This window comes from Danio aesculapii, chromosome 24, assembly GCF_903798145.1.
Source record: "Danio aesculapii chromosome 24, fDanAes4.1, whole genome shotgun sequence".
Classification (NCBI taxonomy): domain Eukaryota; kingdom Metazoa; phylum Chordata; class Actinopteri; order Cypriniformes; family Danionidae; genus Danio; species Danio aesculapii.
In genome coordinates this window covers 2,492,925-2,513,776 of record NC_079458.1, presented here as the reverse complement: position 1 = coordinate 2,513,776, position 20,852 = coordinate 2,492,925, and the positions used below count along the sequence as shown (strand labels likewise).

At 34.2% G+C, this 20,852-nt stretch overlaps 1 protein-coding gene across 6 annotated transcripts in view; it reads right to left on the bottom strand.

Annotated features, from left to right (window-relative positions):
• The window catches only part of slc12a7b (solute carrier family 12 member 7b), a 99,564-nt gene that overhangs the window by 66,122 nt on the left and 12,590 nt on the right, over positions 1 to 20,852 (bottom strand). For 2 of the 6 annotated variants that reach the window (XM_056450277.1, XM_056450280.1), the window contains exon 1: positions 11,212 to 11,437. The exons of the other annotated variants lie outside the window; for them this stretch is intronic. In XM_056450277.1, coding sequence (XP_056306252.1) covers positions 11,212 to 11,317 — 106 coding nt within the window. In that variant the 5' untranslated portion in view covers positions 11,318 to 11,437. Of the gene's footprint in view, positions 1 to 11,211; positions 11,438 to 20,852 lie in introns of those variants that run through there. 6 annotated transcript variants of the gene reach the window in all.

Genomic DNA, 20,852 nt, shown 5'->3' with positions numbered 1-20,852 from the left:
CCAGCCAATCACCTGACTCCAACCCAATAGAAAATACAAAAGAAAGCTCAGATTCGATAGATGAGACCCACAGAACCATTAAGACTTTTACACTCTGTTGACGTCTGTAAAAAACATTCTTTTCGGCTTAGTCCCTGTATTAATCTGGGGTTGCCACAGCGGAATGAACCGCCAACTTATCCAGCATATGTTTTTCGCAGCGGATGCCCTTTCAGCTGCAAACCCATCACTGGGAAACATCTATACACACTCATTCACACACATACCCTACAGACAATTTAGCCTACTCAATTCACCAAAACCACATGTCTGTAGACTTGTGGGGGAAACCAGAGCACCTGGAGGAAACCCACGCGAACCAGGGGGAACATGCAAACTCGAACCAGTGACCTTCTTGCTGTAAGGTGATTGTGCTACCCACTGCGCCACCGTGACGCCATTGAATGAGCTAACAAATAAAGTTAAATCATTGAGAAATTGTAAACAACAAAAATGACTTGTATAGATTGAAAATTAATAAAATAACAATGAAGTACCACAATATACTTTTATAATTTCTAAGAAATGTTGCTAAAATAAGGCAAAACTAAAAACAATTAGTAAAATGTATTTAACAAACAAGAAAAATTACAAAACTTAAAAATAAAATCTAAATAAAAACAGAAAATGAAAATGCTATCCTACAGTACTTCCTCAATATTTGTCCTGTTGAAGTAAACAACATTTAAGCTTCCTTTTTGATGCTACTGTATCTACACACAATGAAAATCGATATGCCAAAACGTTTTATTAAGTTAATCAGGTTTCAACTATATGCTTTTAGTTATACAATGTTTTACTTAATATTTTCAGTCAGCTTGATTGATTGAGATTACTAAAAATGTTAAGCTGATTCAACTAAAAAGTAGACAACAAGATTTTTACAGTGCAGATAAACAAGTGTTTGCCTAAAGCTGCACAAAACATCATGGGTATGCTGACATGCCCGACACATGATTAAGAATACTTGAATAAACCTCGTAAAACACTCAAGAACCTTACAAGGCAATGGGAGATTCAGTGTGGTATTATTAGCACAGCGTTTATAAGGCTGATTGTGGACTGTTATTAGCTACAAACGCACATAACTGGAAAGTTATTTCAGGCCGCTGGCTTCTGTAGAAGCAGTAAAGAAAATCGCTTCATATTTGGTTCAGTCAAGTTAAGCTTTATTATCATTTTACTACATATGTGGACATACAGTGAAATTAAATGTCTCGCAGGACCACAGTGCCACATGAATAAATCTAATCATAAATATAAACAATCCCGGACGTAAGAGCTATTTTAAACCATGACATAACTATAGATACTTAACTATACACATAACCTGAGACAGACTATAGAAGTACTTTGACTTAAGACAGAACAATATTCAGATCCCCTAGTTTTTCCCGATTTTTTTTGTGTGACTTTTTGCGATTTTGTGGTGGCAATTTCCCGAAATTTTGTGGACAATTTTGCTATATATATATATATATATACATTAGGGGTGTCAAAATTAAATGTTTCCTTAGTGCACCGCGATGCAGACGTGGACAATTCGGTATCGGTTCAGTAATAACCATATTGTGTACTGATGTAATTTATCTCATATGCGCTATGTCACCTTAGCTTACTATGGCGAGGGAGGCGAGCGCAAGTATTTACAATGCTCCAACTACTTAAAAACTGTGCACAATTTCACTGCGTGTGTGTTTGCTGGATCAGTCTTTCACTGACACTGTTACAGCAGAAGCCCCTATTTCACTGCGATTGAGAGAATGAAAGAAAACTACATTTCTATTTCTCCCTCTCTCACTGTGGCCCATTTGACCTGCTGGCGTCACTTTTCCTCTACTCTCGGCTGTTACAGCGATACTTCTGGATCCAGATACGAGCGCGCGAGTTTTCTCCACGCGTCTATCATGAATCAGCGGTGATCGCCTCTGCAGTGTTGCCAGATGTAGCTGACTCATTCCAGCCCGCCGAAATGCCTATCCAAAACCGCCCTATCTGGCAACGACACAGTGTCACTCATCAGTGAACAGCGTCTGTGAAGTAAAATATAAAATTCTGTATGGAAAGCATCGTCCATGCACCATGATGCACCAAGATATGGAATTGAATCGAAGGCATGATAATTGTAACTGAACTGTGAGACCAATGTAGGTTCACACCTCTAATATATATATATATATATATATATATATATATATATATATATATATATATATATATATATATATATATATATAAAATCTTATTTACCATATTAGGAAGCCTACTATGTTAGGTGTGCAATCTAACACAATGACGCAAATCATAAAAAATAAGGCTTCGTGATTTTGATCTCTTGTCAAGACAAGATCTAAAACAGATCTAAAATGGTAGGGATTAAGCCAAAGAAAGGTATAACTCTTATTTTTATGCACAAACTTACTTTCTCTCTCTCCAGATTTTACTCCCTGGAGCATCTGAAACCATGTACCTCACACATAGGAAATGCGTTAGGGTTTCCCCTACTGTAATACACCTAAAACACGGATTGCCGTAAAACTCGTCGTAGTTCAGCGTTTTCTCTCGTTAACTTCAGGAAAATAGTTAAACGAAATCATTTATCGATTTCATTAACATCAGCCATACATGTAAAACACAAATAATGTCCTTCAATTCGTTTACGTCCAGCAGCCATCATCCTTGAACCAATCTCCATCATTGTAAGCTGCTTGTTTTTCTGTCTGTTCCTTTGCTCCGTTTGCTCACACTTTTTTTGCAGTCTGAAGCGCATCAAACGCACAAAATGCCCAATTTGTGCCACAGGATGTCTAATCCCATCTTTGCATTGCCTTCACATGTAAATCACTCGCGCTTCATTCGCGTCTGCTTACTGCACAGGCTGCAAAACAATGCCCCCCCCCCCTCTCCATGTAACATAATGATTGTGAGGGCGCAGGTGAGACATCATTTTTCGAGACACACTCAAATACATCACGTGCACTGCGTATGCCACGTCTATAAGTCATGTAAAACAATTAATTGCAAACTGAAATAAATATATATTGATTATATGGTTTAGAATTTGATGATTTATGATATTATAAAATTTTTTGCGATTATTTTGCGTTTAATTAAGAACTTTGCAGGATCAACTTTTTTTTTCGGAATCGCGAAAAACTAGGGTGTCTGAATATTGTGCAAATGATTGTGCAAAAGAGATATTTAAGGTTGAAGAAAACAATGATTGTGTTTAAGAAAAGTGTCTGCTGCATAAAGAGAGAGAGTGTTCCAAACGGGTGGTTTGTCAAGCCCACTCACCTGTATGAGGCACACTCAGAAACGCATAATAAGGCAATGAAATTCAGGCAATAAAAGTGAATAAAGTGAATAAAAGCGAAAGAAAGCAAATATTCAGGGAATAAAAGCAAATATTACTGCGACATTCAGTGGTTCTCCAGAGGAACTGGAGCTGGGAAAGGGAAAGTGTCGTTGAGAGGATGTGGAGCCGGCAGGTCAGCGCTCGGTGTGTGTCGGAGAAACAGAAACACACACAAACTCTTATCAGACTCAACACATGCGGGCTGAACTCCAGGAAACAGGAAGAACACGGTTGTGAATGAAAGCAGAAAGCGTGAAAAATGTGCTCTACAATCCTGAAAGTGAGATGCAGATTGTCTCATTATGGGGTTATCGATGCAATTAAACTAGAAACATACTATATTACACTAAATGGGATGCTAGTTTGACAATATTTAAGGAGAAGTTTGATACGCAAAATTCACTTCTTCATCCCAAAAACTTACTGTATTTTATTTTCTCAGGTCAAACACTAAAAGAGAAGAATCTTCACACCGCTCCTTACAATAAACAATATGCTTTATTTTAGTACGTCTGTCTTGTTTTTCAATTCAAATAACTGATAAATAATATATTTCATTTAGAGGAAAAATTATGATATTTTTTTTCTGAAGTAAAATGTTTTGCTTAAAAACAACAAAAAAAAAGGCCAGAAAAAATACATTTGAATATTTTACTCAGGCAGCAGATTTTCTGTTTTATTCATAAACTCATTTTAATATTTATTTTGACACAAAAAAGTCCATTTGCTTCTCAAGCTAATTTGGCATGTGTAAATTAAATTAAATGCAACATTAAACATCCTTTAGCACAATACTGACTTTAAATGTCCTGGCAGAAAATTACCAGCACATTCTCTGTTTTTCCACTTTTTTCTGATTAATAAATGTGGAGTTTTTGTACTAGAACCTAAAACAAAAATATGAAGAAATATTGAAGAAAATGTTTTTGTTATTAGACCAAAAGCACCAAAATTATCATAACATAGCTTGAGCCATGTTTTCCAAGTAATATGTCAGCTTTATTTGAGGAACTGACTAATATTTAAGAAATTACCCACTGCATTGCAATTTCCAAATGCAGTGTATATTATAATGTAATGTACATTTAGCACATTTAACATTCAGTATAGTCTCATGTTATATTGTATGGCTACAGAAGAGAATTTCTCAATTTGTGACCTATATAAAGCATGGAGTTTAAATAACTAATAAATAACTAATGAGAGAATTGATGGCGATTGAACTGTTTTTAAGTATTGCAGCAGATTTAAAAGAACAATCCAGAACATCTTATCTGTGATTATGAAATCCAAAACACACTGAGAGTGCTGGGTTATCTGAAGACATGTACAGCAGAGAAGAGAAATGAATGACGTCTGAATTTATTCTCTTATGCAAACCCAGATTTATAGCAGGGATGTTGTGAAAAGAGGGTGCGGTGTGAATGCTGACACACACAACACACACACAGTATACAAACATACACACATAAACACACTCTCACACACTTCATTTTGCACATCTGGTTGGTGTTACAGTTGTCAGTGGTCAGGCAGAGATAGAGACACACATGACAAAGGAGAGGCCTGTGGATCGTTACATCATGGGAAGTTTAGCTGGAACACAGAAAAGACAAAACATCCGAGAAGAGCGAGAGAGTTTGCTTATCAAGCAGAATGTGTAAGAGCAGCACAAGAGGTCACATATAGCAATCACATACTGTGAGAAACACACATATTCATCAAATAAATCAGAAAACGAGGCCTTCAGTTGATTAATGACACCGTCTCTGCTGTTACAGTTCAGATTCAAGGTGGACTGGTGTGATTACTGAGGGAGAAATGGTCACTAGTGGGCGGGGCTTTCCCCCTCTGATGACACGTACAAAGGGAGAATGTCAATCAAAGTGTTTCTGCAGACTGGTTTTATTAATTGTGATTATAAACAATACAATTAAACTTTTACCATTAGAAACTGGTCAATATTTCACAGACTTTTGCCACACAACTGTGTTTAAACCCCTTATAAAACTGATTTTTCCAAAATAGGCCCGCTTTAAACGTGTTTTCCCCTTTTTTTATATTTCAGATTTTCAAATAGTGGTCTCATCCAAATACTGTCCTATATCCTAACAATGGAAAGCACTCATCTTTCAGGTGAAGCATACATCACAATTTCCAAAAATGGACATTTATTAGTTTGTTTTGTGGTTGAGACCACCCCTTTATATTCATATCTGACACACAAACATAAAATCCTGTGCATTAAACAAACACCGCCAACACAAAACACCCTCAGACACAAGAGACATGCAAGAGTTCACTGAATAAAGAGGGTGGAATCGTGAATCAGCCTGAAGTCATCCAAAAATTATATTTCAGGTCCTGCTAACCATGGTTATCATCGGCACAAGCTGCTGTGCTGTTTAAACACATACTATGTGGATGTTTTTAATAATCATCTTGCTGCACACCATCGAATCAGCAAAAACACTACATGGGAAATGGGAACATAAAATCCCTGAACCTGTTTTTTCTGCTGATATCAGTTCATTAAAACACCACACACGAATGCTGCCATGTTTTCTCCCATGAATTTCTTAAAAAAAGGAGGTTAAATACAGAAGGATCGACTGCTTAATACTGAAACATAAGAACTTATTATTACATTTATTCTTGCTGAGCTAAAAGCGTTGAGTAGATAAAGCACATGCTAAGAGGGTTTACAGTTACTCCATTCACTTTAGGGATGCAACACTTATACAGTATAGCTAGGCCCACACAGAATCTGTGCGCACAGAATTCTGCAGATTTCCAGTCATTAATCATTAATTCTGTTTATTTACTTGAGTAAATGTATGTAAATCTATATTTATTCAGTTTTTAAATTAATTACAGTAATATTATTGACGAATATGAAATTGTTCATCTGATTATGTACAGTGCAGTTTGTACAGTAATATTTTCTGTCTTTTAGTAGAGATATTATATGAGAGACTTGCTTTGTTTACCAAATAAAGTGTATCTAATTGGATTTGCATTTTAAACATTATATAAAAGTAAAAAAAAAATATTATTTCACATATTAAGGTTTTCCTTGTGATACCAAAATAATTCTGCAGAAATCCGCAGATTTTTATTAAAATTCTCAGCGGAAATAGCAAAAAATGTCCGCAGATTCTGTCTATATATAGCTTAGTATAAGCTATATATATAGTATAGTATAGCTCAGATTAACATAAGACAAATCCTATTTTTTATTTATTCTTATATTTATCATTTATTCATTGTTCTGTTTCAGTGAAAAATGATTACTAACTAAGGAGTTTTCATGTGATTTTTAGCAGCATTTTGAAATTAATAAATGCATAATAATCGTGATAACCGTGATTATTCCTCAGACTATAATCGTACAACCAAAATCTACACTCAACGGCCAACTGCCTTTATCCTTTATGGCGTAGATTCAACAAGGTGCTGGAAATATTCCTCAGAGATTTTGCTCCATATTGACATGATAGCATCACACAGTTGCTGCAGATTTGTCGGCTGCACATCCATGATGCCAATCTCCCGTTCCACCACATCCCAATGGGGCTCTATTGGATTGAGAGCTGGTGATTGTGGAGGCCATTTGAGTACAGTGAACTTATTGTCATGTTCAAGAAACCAGTCTGAGATGATTCGTGCTTTATGACATGGTATGTAATCCTGCTGGAAGTAGCCATCAGAAGATGTGGTCATAAAGGCATGGACATGGTCAGCAACAATACTTAGGTAGGCTGTGGTGTTGACATGATGCTCAATTGGTACTAATAGGCCCAAAGTGTGCCAAGAAAATATCCCCCACACCATTACACCACTAACACCAGCCTGAACTGTTAATACAAGGCAGGATGGATCCATGCTTTCACATTGCTGACGCCAAATTCTGACCCGACCATCCGAATGTTGCAGCAGAGATCAAGATTTATCAGACCAGGTAACGTTTTTCCAATCTTCTACAGTATGTTAGCCAAGTATTTAAATTAACTGTTGCTATCATCTGTGTTTATACATACACACTAATTTTAAGCATTTGTAATAATTCGCCTAACACATCTTTTGTTTGCATTGCACTGAAAGCCACTACAGCATGAGATGTTCTCAAATTGGTGACCCTGGAAGGCACGAGCGTGTCGCTCCCTATATATGCGCTCGCAAGCCACGCCCTCCATTGGAAATAACGAACTTGCACACGGAAAAGATGCGATTTGTGAAAGGTCTGCTGCTGCTAGGTGTCTCAGCCACAGCTAAGCCACTGTGTGTGCGTAATAGCCTCGGTGTATAAACTCGGAAGTAGCGCACAGTTGGTATATCTTTTAGTTGCAGCAGTTTCATTCTGTGCAACAGAGAAGTGTTGAGAAGCCTTAACGATTAATTAACCATGACAAATTAAAGCACGGTTTAGTGAAATTGGTTAATCGTTGCATCCCTAATTCACTGCAATAAAATGCTTTCCTTAAACATAGATTTTTTTTGGTCTCAATTCTAGTCTAAATATTTAAAAATTCTTAAAAATCAAGAAGAATTTTTAGACAAACAAAATTATTGACTTGTTTTAAGAAAAAAATATGTCAAAAATTTGAGTTTGTATTTAAAACAAGCAAAACAATCTCATGTCAATAGGAAAAACAAGCTTATTTTGCTCACATCATTGGCAGATTATTTTGCTTGTTTTAATGAAAAACACATAATTTTGCCATTATTTCTTAAAACAAGACTATGTTTTTGCTTGCCTAGTAAATTCTTCTTGATTTAATTTTGAATTTTTTTTTATATTTGGACTAGAAACAAGACAAAAAATCTAAGTAAGAAAAGCATTTTTTGCAGTGTTATTCAATTTCAGGTTGCCTTTTTCATGGGTGGAGATCTGGAATAATTGGATACAGATGTCAGGCGAGTGCTGTATCCTAGTAATATGTAATCAGCCAGAAACACAAGGAGAGAGAGGGAGAGAGAGAGGAGAGAGAGAGAGAGAGAGAGAGAGAGAGAGAGAGAGAGAAAGAGAGAGAGAGAGAAAGAGAGAGAGAGAGAGAGATATCCTTATCTCTAAGACCGGCGACCTGAAATCAGCTCTGTTTGGACACCGTAGGTCATAACCTTCATATAGAGTTCCAAAAAAATCCAGACTAAAACCTAGCTCCAGATATGTTATGGTTAATGTGAAGGGTGGGATCTTCAACTCCCACTAGCAGAACCAACAGGAAGCAAGCAACACGACAAATCAATAGCATTGACTGGAATCTGAGTCCATGTTCATCTCGCAGGAGAGACACAGGGAAAGAAAAACAGCCATTGCACAACACAGAAAACTGCCCGCTTGCATAACCCTAATATGCATTCAGTTCCTCCACTGAGTCTGTAAAAATTTGGGCCGTTATCGTGTGCCAGGGTGCCAATTAGCAGGGGAGAAAAATTGGTCTGGTGCATCATGTAACAGCAGTTAGTTTCTGCTTAGCTTCTCGTTTGGAGAACATTCACATGAACTCTGTGACCTGGGGTCTTCATAAGCAGACTGCTGGATAACACTGAGATGTTTCCACTAGTGCTATATGTATGCCAATTTTTAGAAAATGGGTTAAAGAATAAAAATGGGTTTATATGCAAACCCCCCCCTCCTTTTGTCAGGCATATTAAGAACAAGATCAGAGTTTTGCATCACAATAATCAAAATGTATTATCCTTTTAAAGCTATATATTTAACCATTATCATTGAAACCACTAGGTTTTACCCATTTAATGGTAAGTTTTAAATAATTTGAAATATAATTTGATTTGGCATGGTCACTAATTCTTTTCTATATTTTAATAAGTACAGTTCGGAGTAAGTATGTCGTTTCCTTTTATAAGTAAATAAATCTGTTATGCTGAATGTCAATGGAACATTATTCACCCATATTTGGACATTTTTGGACTTTTAGATAAAGGTTTTTGGACTTTAGATAAACGTAATATGACACATTAAAGCACTTGCATGCAAATAAAATTGCTTCGGCAAAAGTATTTGATGCAAACACCAAAACTGTGCATCTTGTTGACATGTATCTCAAAATTATTTAAAGGTACATACATGTAAATACATATGTTTTTGATTTCAGTAAGTTAACTTTCAACAAACATTTAAAGATGAAGATTTGAAAGAATCAGAGAGTCAATTTTGATTCTATTCAATGGAAACGATTCATTTAAATTGATCAAACTGACCAACTCTAACACAAAATTAGTTCAACATCAAAGTCTTTCAGAAAGCTTAACATCAAAGTTGCATTTAAATCTACATTTAGTCATTTAGCAGACGCTTTTATTCAAAGCAACTTACAATTGAGGAGGCATTCAGCCCCATTAAAGTTTCATTAAAATTCATTCATAAAGAAACATTCATAATGCCTTATTTTTTATTGCCAACTCAGAGAATTTTTTTTTCACTGTTCATTATTTCATATCATTATTTCACTTAATGTAAGGATGCAAATTAAAGATGTTCAACTCTGCCAAAGAACAAAGAAATAAATCGCAACGTTAACTGCCATAATTTATGCAATAAATGCACAAACACTGACAAGATTTAGTGATGCGGTCCTTAAAGAAGCTTAATTAAATAAAGATTGAGTAAATTTAAAGATAATGTTCACTGGCAGAAGCATAAATGCACAAACACTGACTCATTTATGACTATTTATGTCACTAACTACTTATGTCTACACCAAATGTGCAAACAGAAGCACTGAATAAATATAGACTAAACTCAGGACTTGTTTAAAAATCTGAATTAAATGCATAAGTTAAGTTTATTTAGTGGTCATGTACGCTAATAGAAGCATTAAATGAACAAATAATGCCAAGATTTGTACTTAATAATATTCAGAAACAAATTATAAATATTGACTAGATTCAGAAAAAAGTATTTACTAGATTAAAAATAAATCACCAGTATAAGCACCAAATTAATAAACATTAACCCCATTCAGTACTTCTATTAAAGTTCACCAATAGAAGCATTAATTTAACAAATATGAACTTAATTCAGTACTTTTAGTGATAACGTTCACCAACAGAAGCATTAAATGAATAAACACTGCCCAGATTTTGTACTCGTATTGATAGTATTTAAAAATAGAAACATTAATGCATAAATATTGACTCAGTAATATATTTACTAGATTCTGGCAAAATTTTACCAACAGAAAATTTAATTAATCAAATATGGACTCAATTCAGTCCTTCCAGTGTTTATGTGCTCTAAAAGAAGATTAAATTAATAAATATAGACTCAGTTCAGTCCTTCTAGTGTTGATGTGCTCTAAAAGAAGATTAAATTAATAAATATAGACTCAGTTCAGTCCTTCTAGTGAAGAAGTTCCACAAAAAACACATTAATTGAACAAATATAGACTCAATTCAGTCCTTCTAGTGTTGATGTGCTCTAAAAAAAGTATTACATTAATACGGACTCAGTTCAGAACTTCTAGCGAAGAAATTCCACAATAAAAGCAATAATTGAACAAATATGGACTCAGTTTAGTCCGTCTAGTGTTGATGTGCACAAATACAAGCATTAAACAAAGAATAAGCAAGCTAAACTACACTAAAATGACGTGAAACAGCATCACATGAGCTTGTCCTCAGCACATGCTCCTCTCACCCATGTGAAAAGAGGAAAAGCAGAAGGCGTGTTCAGTGAAAAAGGCAACAAACTGGTTGAGTTAACCTGAAGCAACAGACTACACGAGATCCAGCTGCGTTTGGACACACACACAAACACACAGCTTTGTCTAGAAGATTCCCAGGCTCACCTCCAGCTTCTTCATCCTCCTCCTTCAAGACGTTGTTGTCATCCGAGTCTTCCTGAGCTGACTTTCTGGCATCCTCCACCGGCACCACAGTGAAGCTGGTGGGCATTTTCTCAGCATGTGAGACGCCTGTTTTTCTGCTTATCTATCTGTCTCACGCTCTACCACTCCTCCCTGGGCTCGCTTGAGTTGTGCTTCGAAGTTCTCAGTTGTGCTCCTATCTCTTTGACACCGGTTGACCATGTGACAAGCCCTCCTCCATATAAGGAGAAATGAAAGCTCCGCCCAGTGGGTCGTCCTTAATGCATACAGGAGCTGCCATCTCCTCCCTACTTGCCTGCAGCAGTGTTAACCTCCACAGACACAACAAGACACCAGATAAAGGAAACTATTGATTAAGCTGTTCTATTCCTGGAATTTCCATCTGTTTGCCAAAGTTGTTATTGTTGACTAAAACTAAAAAACAAAGACAAAAAAAACAAACAAACAGCAACCTAACTTACGCCTGCCAACATCTAAGAGACAACATGGTTCATTTTTAAGTCAAATTTCAACACAAGTCTTGATACTTTCACTTAAATTCGAAGTTCTTTCTAAAGTAATTCTACAGTTTGGTATTAGTTTTTTAAGTTGCTCATGGTCTACGCGGGTGCGTGCGTGCATTCATTCATTCATTCATTCTCCTTCGGCTTTGTCCTTTTATTTTATTAGGGGTCGCCACAGCGGAATGAACCGCCAACTTATCCAGCATATGTTTTACGCAGCGGATGCCCTTCCAGCTGCAACCCATTACTGGGAAACACCCATACACTCTCACTATAACACATACAGTACAGCTAACTTTACTTATTTAATTCACCTATAGTGCATGTATTTGGACTGTGGGGAAAACCGGAGCACCCAGAGGAAACCCACACCAACACAGGGAGAACATGCAAACTCCACAGAAATGCCACCTGACGCAGCCGGGACTCAAACCAGTGACCTTCTTGCTGTGAGGTGACAGTGCTAACCACTGAGCCACCGTGCTGTCCTGCATTTAATGAAATAAAAATCTTACTGTAATATATTTAAAAATAAATATTGTGATATATTTTACAATATAGTTTGTTTCTCGGATACAAAACTACATTTTCAGAATCATTTATCCAGTCTTCAGTGTAAAATAATTTTTCACAAATCACTCCAATATGATGATTTGATGATGAAGATTTTTTTATTATCATCAATGCAGAAAACAGCTGCTCTGCTTTATATTTTTATAAAAATCTTGCTGAATTAAATTTTCAGGCATCTTTAAGAAACAGAATGTTCAAAAAAACAGCATTTACATGAAACTGTATAAAGCGATTACTTAACTACACTGAAAAAAATGATGTCTGCAGAACTGTTGCAAACAATTTATTTGTGTTGAATTTAAACAAACAAATTAAATGTAATAATGTTCAACTTAATCTGTTTGTTTAAATTCAGGCCAAATAAATTGTTTACAACCACTTAACGTAAAAAATTTAGTAAATCCAAGGAATCATCTTTGAATAATTTTTTTCAGTGTAAAGGTGAGTAAACCTGTTGGCTTAAAATGATTCATTAAATTAACTTAAGTTAAAGTAAAAGTAAAAGTTTACTCACTTTTTTTAGTAACTACAGTGGTCTCTTGATTATCGCAGAAGTTTTAAAAATAACCCACGATAGGCGAAATCCACGAAGTAGTCAGCTACAATTTTTTTCCAATTATTATAGATGTTTTAAGGCTGTAAAACACTTTTCTCAGACAGGCATTAACATTTTCACACTTTTCTCTCTTGTTTAAACACTCTCAAAGTTCAAACCTTCATGGAAAAGAAGTCCAGTATTATAGAGTGAAACCAAAGATCAAAACCTGTTGTCAGAAGCAAACATTCATTCAGCAAAAGGTTCATAAAGCTTTTTAGTTTGTGCAGAAAGTTGGCATCCAGCGTAATGTTCTTTATCCTGCAGTCACTGATCCACATAGCGAAAGCAGACTCCATCTTTAAGAGGGTCACACAAAGGATGCGTCGGGCACATGACAGTTGGAAGAAACACACCAGACACGTACATTCACATGTTATTTAAAATGAAATTATTCAGATGGCGCGGCAGAAATATTAACAATAGGGAGCTGAGCACCTCAGGCGCCGGTGTGCGTACCCTGCACTCTCAGAAATAAAGATACAGGAGCCGTCACTGGGGCAGTACCTTTTCAAAAGGTACATATTTGTACCCGAAAGGTCCTTAATGGTACCTCAAAGGTACTTTTTAGGTACATTTGGGCACTAATATGCACCTTTAGGGTCTCACTTTGGGTACAAATATGCATCTTTTGAAAAGGTACTGCCCCAGTGACAACTCCTTTACCTTTATTTCTGAGAGTGTGATATAAACCTATGTTTACAATTCTAAAATGCATGGCGCTGCGTGGCGAGGCGCATCCGGTGTGTCACCCTCTTTATGATGGTCTTGCTGCGGACAGTTACAACCCTTTTTGCATCCTTGTTGGAACTCACTGCTAGCGATCACCGATTTATGTTAATTTAGCAAGCTGAACGCATTCTGTACTGTACAGGAGACACAGAGGAGATTGATTGACAATGGTCTGTGAAAATCTGCGAAACTACGTGGCCACGAAAGGTGACATGCGTCATAGCAAGGGACCACTGTATTTACTTTTTTTACAGTCTAGATTGTTTGTACAGTTACAAACATCTTTACTGTCACAATTGTGCAAAACAACCTTCAATGCTAAATAAAATCCTTAATTTCTATTTAAAAAGACACACCAAAATGGATAAAAGACCACATTCTGAATGTAAAATACACTGCAAACCTATTCATAAATCAAAAACCAGTGTCAACCCTGAACCAATATAATGGTACTAAATGATTTTGTAAAATCTACAAGACTTACTCAGTGAATAGGATATAAAATGTATTTTAACATCAAAGCTATTCAAAAAGATATACATTTTTGAGACAACTGACTGAATGCACATGTATAACACTACTTGCCCATGCACACAAGACAAACAGGACCCATTGAACATAACAGCAACCAGTTATTAAAGCAGACAAACAGCATAGCTCTGTGGTTGTAGATGGTGATTTATTTTATGGAGCGCTCATTCCACAAGCACAATACGAGACTTAACATACTGTATTATGATATTATGTAGTAACGCATGGCTGCGATAGCTGTTTGCTGCTGCACAAGTCATGAACCGTTTTGTATTCACGCCTCTTGACATGCATTATACAGACATGTCTACACTGGTATATAGACTGATTTTGCAAGGCCTATTTTATGGCAAAACAAATAAAATCTGCAGTAAATAAATAACACTTTCCATTAAAACATATATTTATAACCATAAAAAGACAGAAAAAAAATTTGATGTTTAAAAAAAATTAAAATTAAGATCAACTTTTGATAAAATATATATTTATCATTTTAAAGGATTCACATAGATAAAAAAACATGGCCTTATAAAATTAAAAATAGGACATTGCATAAGTGTGTATGCAAAAAAACGGACATTTTGGAGCAACTTCTCTTTAAATAAATGTCCAGTAGTTTGATAAAACTGCTAGAAAGTAGTGCTATGCAATTCAGTTTCTGTTTTTCCATATCATGATTTGCAAAATCAGGAACATTTTTGCTTCATGCAAATCAAACATCCTTTATGAAAAAGAAGTGCACTTTAAAACAATACTTACTATATGATTAAATGCACTTAATTTAGTTACAAACTGAATCTAATGTTTTTGAACACATGCTACTTAAATTCAATTCAATTGACATTTATCTTAAATACAATTTAACTTAAGTTTGATTTTTGAAGTAGTGGTATGCAATATTTACTTCTAAAATAATATGGAAATTGCTGTTTTAATTATGTACAAACTGATATTATTAAGTATGTCACATGTTGAGAATTCAAAAGCATTGAATGTGTACCAAAGCCTATTAGAATGCAGTTTGAATGAGCCTATAATTTGAGTTATGAAAGGAAAATATTCCTGTAATAGTTCTGTAATACATCACACAAGCCAAAGTGATATTTTTCCCAATATCAGCCTGAGAGAATCACCATGAATGATATATTGATTTATACAATAGTTCATATTGACCAAGATACATTTTAGGTACAATATTGTCAGTTGATTTCTATTTCGCGAACAGAAATACTTCCAAATAAAGCAAAAGTAGAACATCTCTGTTGACTTTTCTTCTGCTTTATTAATTAATCAAGTGAGTTACTGATTCACTGATCCATTAATTAAACCAATAACTTGCTTTGCTACTAATTGAATAAGCCATTTTGAATGAATCATTTGAAAGAATGATTCATTGAATCACTCATTAAGACAGGGACTGGCTCCACCTACTGATGGTTTTATAATCATGTTTACTTATCCATGACAGGTCTAAACCAAACAAGACCAGCACAAAAAGACACAGACAACAAAATAAAATTCATGTATATCGAAAACAAAATCCCCCAAAATATTACTATATTTTAAGTCCAATTTAATGCAGTTATGTGCACTTCTCATAAGAGATGCCTATATATTCAAAGAGGAAAAATTAAATGTGTATTAAACAACCAAATTATTCATAATCAAGATACTATGAGTCATTTTCCAATCTATTTTATGCATAAAAATGGTCTTTCCAGGGCACATGATTTGATGAATCACTAATGTCTGAAGCGCAAACTCTGTTAGATGACACACACTCAAGCTATAAAAGATCATCATGGAGAAAATCAGTTCAGATACCAGTAATGTGATTATCTCCACATTCCTCTCGGTCAACATGACATTAGCTCTTCTACAAAGACCAAAATGCACCCGTTTAAAATGCTAGAGCACTCGTGAGGAGGTAAAACTCACACACAAAGGATGCATTCTGGGAGTCGAGCACTTCAGATTGAATTACACTGCAGTGCCCAGAACAGACAGACACAAGAACATAAACGGCCCACTGGAGGATTCAATGGTCAAACCGACCAGGGTCACAGTGATAAAAATAACACAGGCTGATTAATGAAGCAAAAACATTGGCATTCTGGGATGTACTGAAACTGTTTTCTTAATAATGCTTGCTCAATGTGTATTATTCATATTAAAACTGTCCACAAATTTGGCAAAAGCACCTAAAAATTACCTTAAGTAACAATTAATCCAAAATTATTGTAATGTGTTTATTGGATACTAGGGCTGCATGATAGTGGAAAAAACTGACATTGAAATATTATGTTTTCTTGCGATATACTGTATATGGTGATGTGAATACAATTTCATATGATTTCAATAGCTTTATTTGGTAACGATTCATAATTTTAGATTGATTGGTTTGATTTTTTTAGGGGAGGGCATCTGCAGAAAATATAATAAACAAATTACAAGCATAAACAATAGAGCAAAGATGTGAAAGAAACAGCTTTATGGTTTCCCAAAGAGTCTAAAGGTATTCAGACAGAAATTGAATAATCGAATGTAAAATAACACTTTATAATGGTAAAGTATTTGACTTTACTTTAAAAAGTGTAAACCCTTTGCCTTAAAATTATTAAGTAAATTATCTTTGCATAACTATTAAAATTAAGTTAAGCCTACTTAGTTTCAAGATACAATGGTTTTACTCTTTTTTTAATTAAAGTAACTAATTGCATATTACAGTATATATATAATTTTGAAATTATACAGTATACTGTTCACCCAATGGGATCCTGCAGTATGTAAAATTTTTGTTTACATTCATCAAACTTTAATCTGAATAATCAAAATAACTTCCCTTTCCTCTTCAATCACATCTCTTATCTGATTGGTGTTTACTGCTGTGAGGGTGGGCTCAACCTGTCACTCATATGAGATCAAGCAATAGCAAAACACAACAATCTAAACATCCAATCAAGTTTCGACTTGCATTTGCAATTCATTCATGTATACATGTTATAATATTATAGTAAAACATAACTTTCAGAGAATTCACAGAAATGTTGAGTCTAAGATGAGCAGATGACTTAAAATAATGAGGTGTATTTATATTTCCTACATTGTCGACAGTGAACTGCAGGTTGTTTATGGTACCGAGCAATATCTCAACACTTGCAGTCACAGATATGAGTATTGATGGATGTTCACATTTAGAAACAGGAGACTCCATGCTTAAGAGCTGAAAGAGTTTTGTTCCATTATCTCCATAAAGAAAGTCCAATTATGATGGACTTTGATTTGTGTTCTTATTTAGCTCTATTTTTATAGTCCGAACTAACAACAACTAACTGAGGCTTAAAACAGAAGCATAAAAGCACAAAAAGGGTTATCTTGTCCTAAAGGCATTTCATAACACATTAGATAAGATTAGAGATATTTTACACAGAAATGGTGGAAAACCGGTTACACAAATATCTGAGCAAACAACAACAATACTTTTCTAACTTTTCCTTTATACCACATGACTCTCTTTCTGTCTGTCGATACTTTAGAGGTGTGTCCCAAATCACATTACTTTCAGATTATTCTAAGCCATTTTGTAGTATAAATAGTATAAGTGGTGCAATCACTCTGAAAACACACATTTATATATATATATATATATGTGTGTGTGTGTGTGTGTGTATACATGTGTGTGTGTGTGTATATATATATATATACACACACACACACATATATACATACATATACACACACACACATATATACATATACATATATACCCACATATACATATATACATATATACCCACATATACATATACATATATATATATATATATATATATATATATATATATATATATATATATATATATATATATATATATATATATATATATATATATATATACACACACATACATATACACATACATATACACATACATATACATATACATACATACATACATACATACATACATACATACATACATACATACATACATACATACATACATACATACATACATATATATATATATATATATATATATATATATATATATATATATATATAATATGTTCACTTTAAATACTCGAAAGATGCAATTATTCAATCATTAAAAATAAATGTGTAATGTTGAACATTTTATGCACTCAACGGCTACAGTTTTGCTCCTGTAGCAGAAAGGAGCTACCGAAATCTTTAAATTAGATTACTCAATTATTTTATTGTGAAAGCTAAATTCTCCCAAGTAAGTGATTATTCCACCTCCAGATGGTAAATGCAGTTGTACTGATGATAGGTATTATTCAATTTTTTTATTTCACTATTAAATGTCGTCTGGGAAATGGTGTTAATTTTTGTTTAGTAAAAAATCTCCATTTGGTATGACATTAAACTCATCCACTATATGCTCAAGTGAATAAGTGCATAGTGTACAGTGTGTCATTTAGGACGCAACTTTAATACATAAATCAAAAGATGCTAACATTCATCAGACAGACATCATCTTGTCAGCCGTTCTTGTTAGGCTTCCCCAAGTGGTGAAATGTTTTCTACAGAAGTGTTTATGCTTGGTTTTAAATGTAAGAAAGAGCATTTTTTTATTGTTCAGTGTTGTCATTATTGTCATTTTGCAATAGGAAAATCTAAATTAGCTGCTAATAAGAGCAGAACAAAGAAAATTTACAATATTTTAGAACAAAATGAGACTAATGTATTTTTTAAACATGATACTAGTAATTTTGATTTATTTTAATTTTTATACTACATAATACAGTATATAATATTATTAACATAGCCTGGCACAAATATTTGGTGGTGCAATATTGCGTTTAGTTGTTAGTACACTCTCAGAAATAAAGGTACGAGAGCTATCCCTGGGGTGGTATCTTTTCAAACGGTACACATTTGTACCTTAAGGGTCCGCATTTATGTCACAAGGGTGCATATTAGTACCTAAAAAGTACAAAAGTGTACATCTTAAAATTTGTAGGTACAAATATGTTTTTGAGGTAGTCTTTTGAAAAGGTACCACACCAGCTCTCGTACCTTTATTTTCGAGAGTGCATGATGTTTAGTTGAAAATTAATTAATTATAATTGTATTATGATTCTTTAAAATGTATAATGTAAAATTTGTTAAAATTCCAATTCAACCTCTCTCTCTCTCTCTCACACACACACACACACATATGCACACTCACTCACTCACTCACTAAAAATGCAACAGGAAAATATAAAAGCTGCCAGGAATTTCTTCTAATGAATTGGTTCCACCTGTGCAACAACCTTTAAATGGCTAAAATGTCCAAATCTCTGAGTGTTTGGATGCGGTGCAAACTACAGGACGCACATATTTTGGAAGGAAACTAACTTTCACCAACTGGATAATCCAGAATAATGTGGTTCTGGCATGTAAGATCAACCATAGCCTCACAAACACACATCCGGTCAGAAACTGTGTGATTTAGACCTCCAGCTGAGTTCATTTATAAAGCTGGATTTGTGTTCTCAGCACTCATTTCCTGCTCTTTGAAGAAAAGACTGCACCTTAAAGTTTTGTGAAGCATAAAACAATACAGAAATAAACAATAAAAAACACAATCACTACTGTACAATAAAACACTGACATTTCAGTTCCCATACACTGTAAAAAATTGTATGGCAAAAAGTCATTTTATGTTACTTTAGCTTTTTTTTTTAACAATTTAATCAAGTTTCAGCTATTTTTTTAGAGGTATCCAAAGTTTAACTTAATATTTTTAGTCAGATTGATTGATGCAAGTTGAGATAAAAAAGTTAATTTGATTTAACTAAAAAAATTTAAGGCAGAAAGAATTTTGACAGAGGACTGAAATGATTTACAGCCATATTTGGAATGATAGCTAGTATATTTGAAAACATTTGTACATATTTGTATTTCCAATAGTTGAAATTTTTGCAATATTTTGAAATATATGTTGCATATATGACATTTGCTTTATATACTGTATGTGAAAAGCAAACATGAACTTTTACAGTATGTCATATATTTACATATAATTTGCATATATTGCCATATATTAGATTTCTATATGGGTTTTATGGGTCAAAGGGGTCAAAAGGTGAACTTTGGGTCAAAGCAGTGGTCAGAAAAGATATTTAATGAAAAAATTAATTATTTACTTACAATAAATGTGATAGATCAGCACATAACAAGATCTGAATAATAACAAATAACTCATAATCGCTTTTGAAACAACACTAATTCACAGTTTTAAAAAATACTTAAATTGCTCACAAGTTTTCAAATTTTAAGATAAAAAATTGCAAATAACATTTGCCAAACATATTCAAATTATTCCTAAATGTACATTGTTAACAATTTCCAGTAAAATCTACAGTAACTTACTGGCAGCAGTTCGCCAGTAATTTACTGTAAATCAAAATACTGTATTTACATTTGCAGCACCAAAATAGCTGTTTATGTATTTACAGTATTGTATATCTTCACTCTAAAATATACAGTCATTTTCACAATATAGTAACATACCCCAAAACTCTGTAATTTAACAAAAATGGTTACAGCATAAGAAAACAATCAAATGTGAAACATGGTATTTATCTTTCCAATGAAGCCCAGTTAGAAATAGTAACTTGCAAATTCAGTCTAAATAAGAAACATCATGGCCTTG